Below are 2,562 nucleotides of genomic sequence, written 5' to 3' on the forward strand. Positions count from 1 at the left end.
TGTGTGTGTGTGTGGGGGGGGTGTGTGTGTGTGTGTGTGTGTGTGTGTGTGTGTGTGTGTGTGTGTGTGTGTGTGTGTGTGTGTGTGTGTGTGTGTGTGTGTGTGTGTGTGTGTGTGTGTGGGGTGTGTGTGTGTGTGTGTGTGTGTGTGAGTGTGTGTGTGTGTGTGTGTGTGTGTGTGTGTGTGTGTGTGTGTGTGTGTGTGTGTGTGTGTGTGTGTGTGTGTGTGTGTGTGTGTGTGTGTGTAATCCTCCTTAAAAAAAAGTGATCGCTGAGTGTTTCTGAAAGGAAACCAATTGTTGCCATGTTGTTATCGATGTGTCTATATGAGTTTGTGTGTGTACAGGTTGTAAAGTGAGTGCTAAGCCGATGATAAGCATGAACGCCCCCAAACCTTTCATCCTCTCCCTCCTGCCCTCCTTCCTTTTCCTTTCCTGCCTCACCTTCCTCCATCCCTTATCTTTTCTTCTCCTGTTTCTCCTCCTCCCGTTCTCCTCTCTTATCGCCGGGCTAATTGACCCAGCCAGATTTGGCAACAGGCGTATTAGTGTCATTTCACACAAGGAGTGACCTATGCAGAAAGTGCAGCGTGACAAGACCTGCAATACAATGATCACTACATCCAATTTCCCATACATGCAAACGACATAGGCCTATATGTTTCCCTCAATGTATCTAATTACCATAACAACTTTTCTCTGAGTGTTGGACCAGAATTGATCAACATTGTGTGTGTTTTTAAAAAAGAATGTTTAGAATTCAGATTCAGAGCAAGTGAAATATAAAGTGTTAAGAAGCTGAATTATTTCCAAACACAGGGTAGGAACCTGAGGGAAACATATGTTGTTACAAGGGTCTGCTTGTATTTAGGCCTAAAGCTAAAACAAATTGTAAATCTGCTGTGTTTCTCTCTCTCTTAGCATCCTCAGACTGGTCTGAACTTCCCTACACAGCCATGCAATTTAATGACACTGCAAAGGTGTCCTTCCTCCCGCAGGTAAACAAGGTGTACGTGACTCAAGGTGTCGGAGTGATTTGTCTGAGGATTTCTGCGATGATTAATCCTCCAGCGTCACTAAAAGTATGCGTGTGTGCGCGTGCGTGTGTGCAGAGCTCATGCTTACCGCTGTGCGCGCTGAACCAGCGGGGCGCGATGTGCAGGGGCAAGGTGTCAGCCAGCGACCCCCGGGACCCCAGATAGAGCACCCCCTCCGTGTGGTGCCCTCCCCCAGTGTCCTGGTAGCCGGTACCGTGGAGGGCGGCGGTAGTGCCCCCTGACCCCCCCACGGCTCTGTCCGAGTCCGTACCTCTGGGGGTGTAGAAGCCGAAGGGCATGGCGGGGCTGTGGTCGATGCCCATCCCGGCCACGGAGCTCACCGAGCGACTGCGTAGGCCCATGGTGCCGCTCGGCCGGTAGTGGCCGAAGTGGGCCGAGGGTGGCACTGCGCTGTCATCTGTAGAGACACCGGGGAAAGCACCCCGGGGCCGGCCCGCCGTGCTCTGCTTTCCACCCATCCAAAGCGGGAGATATGTGGGTTCTGTTCGGAAACAGGAGGGGTCTCGGCTCGATCCGCACAGGGTCGAGAGAGCCGAAACAGGCTGTCGCCCCCCTCCCCTCGCTCCTGTCTGTCTCTCGGCCTGCCTGTCTGTCTGTCTCTGTCTGTCTGTCTGTCCTTGTGTCTCGGCAGCAGGCTCGTCAGCTCTGACTCTCTGCAGACGCAACAGCCCGCTCCGCTGCCGAGCAGAACATGAGCCCGCCCCGAAGTCTGGATTCAGCTCACCCGCAGACACAACCGGGACACAACCGGGGGATGTCTGAGGAGCCGAGTGACGCCGATAGTCCTGAATGACACAACGATGTTACAGCTCACTCCCCTCGCTGCCCCAGGTGGTTAGCACGGCGGTATCATCGCAGGCGGGACGCGGCAGCAACACGTTTATCCCGCCCGGCCGGGAGCACAGCAGCGCCGCAGTGTTCGCTCCTCTGCTCCCGCCTCATCTGATCTCAGACATCGTGACAACTGTTGCTGCCTGTCTGACCGACGACAGTCTGCCTTTGAAAAAAAAAAACAATGACGTCTGGTCCGTGATGTCTGTCCGGTGTTGTCCGAACAGCTGTCGCTTTTTCTCGCGGGGATCGGGTCACAGTGAAGCCGCTCCCGTGCGCTCACATCAGCCCTCCGCTGCTCTCCGCTCCGCCGCCGCTGCTTCTGCTGCTGCTGGCCAGACAATGGAGGCGCTCAGTGCGCAAGCCCGGATCATAAATAGCCTATAGACAGGATAGGAGACAGTAGGCTGCTGAGAGAAGGCAAATACACTTTGCTTTAATTCACACTCAATAGGGCTGTTGACTGCAGTGTGACCTTAAAGTCCTCTGAATCAGGGGGCATTTATTTTAGGAGGTGACGAGGTGAATAAATAAGTGACACCAGGTAGACCTCTTCTACAGCAATAGCCTACTAGATCCTAGATAGTTTTGACTTTACTTATGTTAGCAAGACTATAAGCAAAACTGTCAATATATAGCTCTAAAAACAGATGTCCATCTGCATATCCAATTTTA

At 52.9% G+C, this 2,562-nt stretch overlaps 1 protein-coding gene across 1 annotated transcript; it reads right to left on the minus strand.

Annotated features, from left to right (window-relative positions):
• Positions 1 to 1,016: 1,016 nt before the first annotated feature.
• Positions 1,017 to 2,301, minus strand: znrf1 (zinc and ring finger 1). Its single transcript, XM_010771368.1, has one exon. The coding sequence runs from the start codon at positions 1,512 to 1,514 to the stop codon at positions 1,017 to 1,019; it is 498 nt and encodes a 165-aa protein (XP_010769670.1). The 5' UTR covers positions 1,515 to 2,301.
• Between the last annotated feature and the right edge of the window lie 261 nt (positions 2,302 to 2,562).

This window comes from Notothenia coriiceps, unplaced genomic scaffold, assembly GCF_000735185.1.
Source record: "Notothenia coriiceps isolate Sejong01 unplaced genomic scaffold, NC01 NC01_scaffold00009925, whole genome shotgun sequence".
NCBI lineage: Eukaryota > Metazoa > Chordata > Actinopteri > Perciformes > Nototheniidae > Notothenia > Notothenia coriiceps.

What these genes read in the sequence shown, in the direction of transcription:
- znrf1 (XM_010771368.1), bottom strand. Translation starts at nt 1,514, where the DNA reads ATGGGTGGAAAGCAGAGCACGGCGGGCCGGCCCCGGGGTGCTTTCCCC.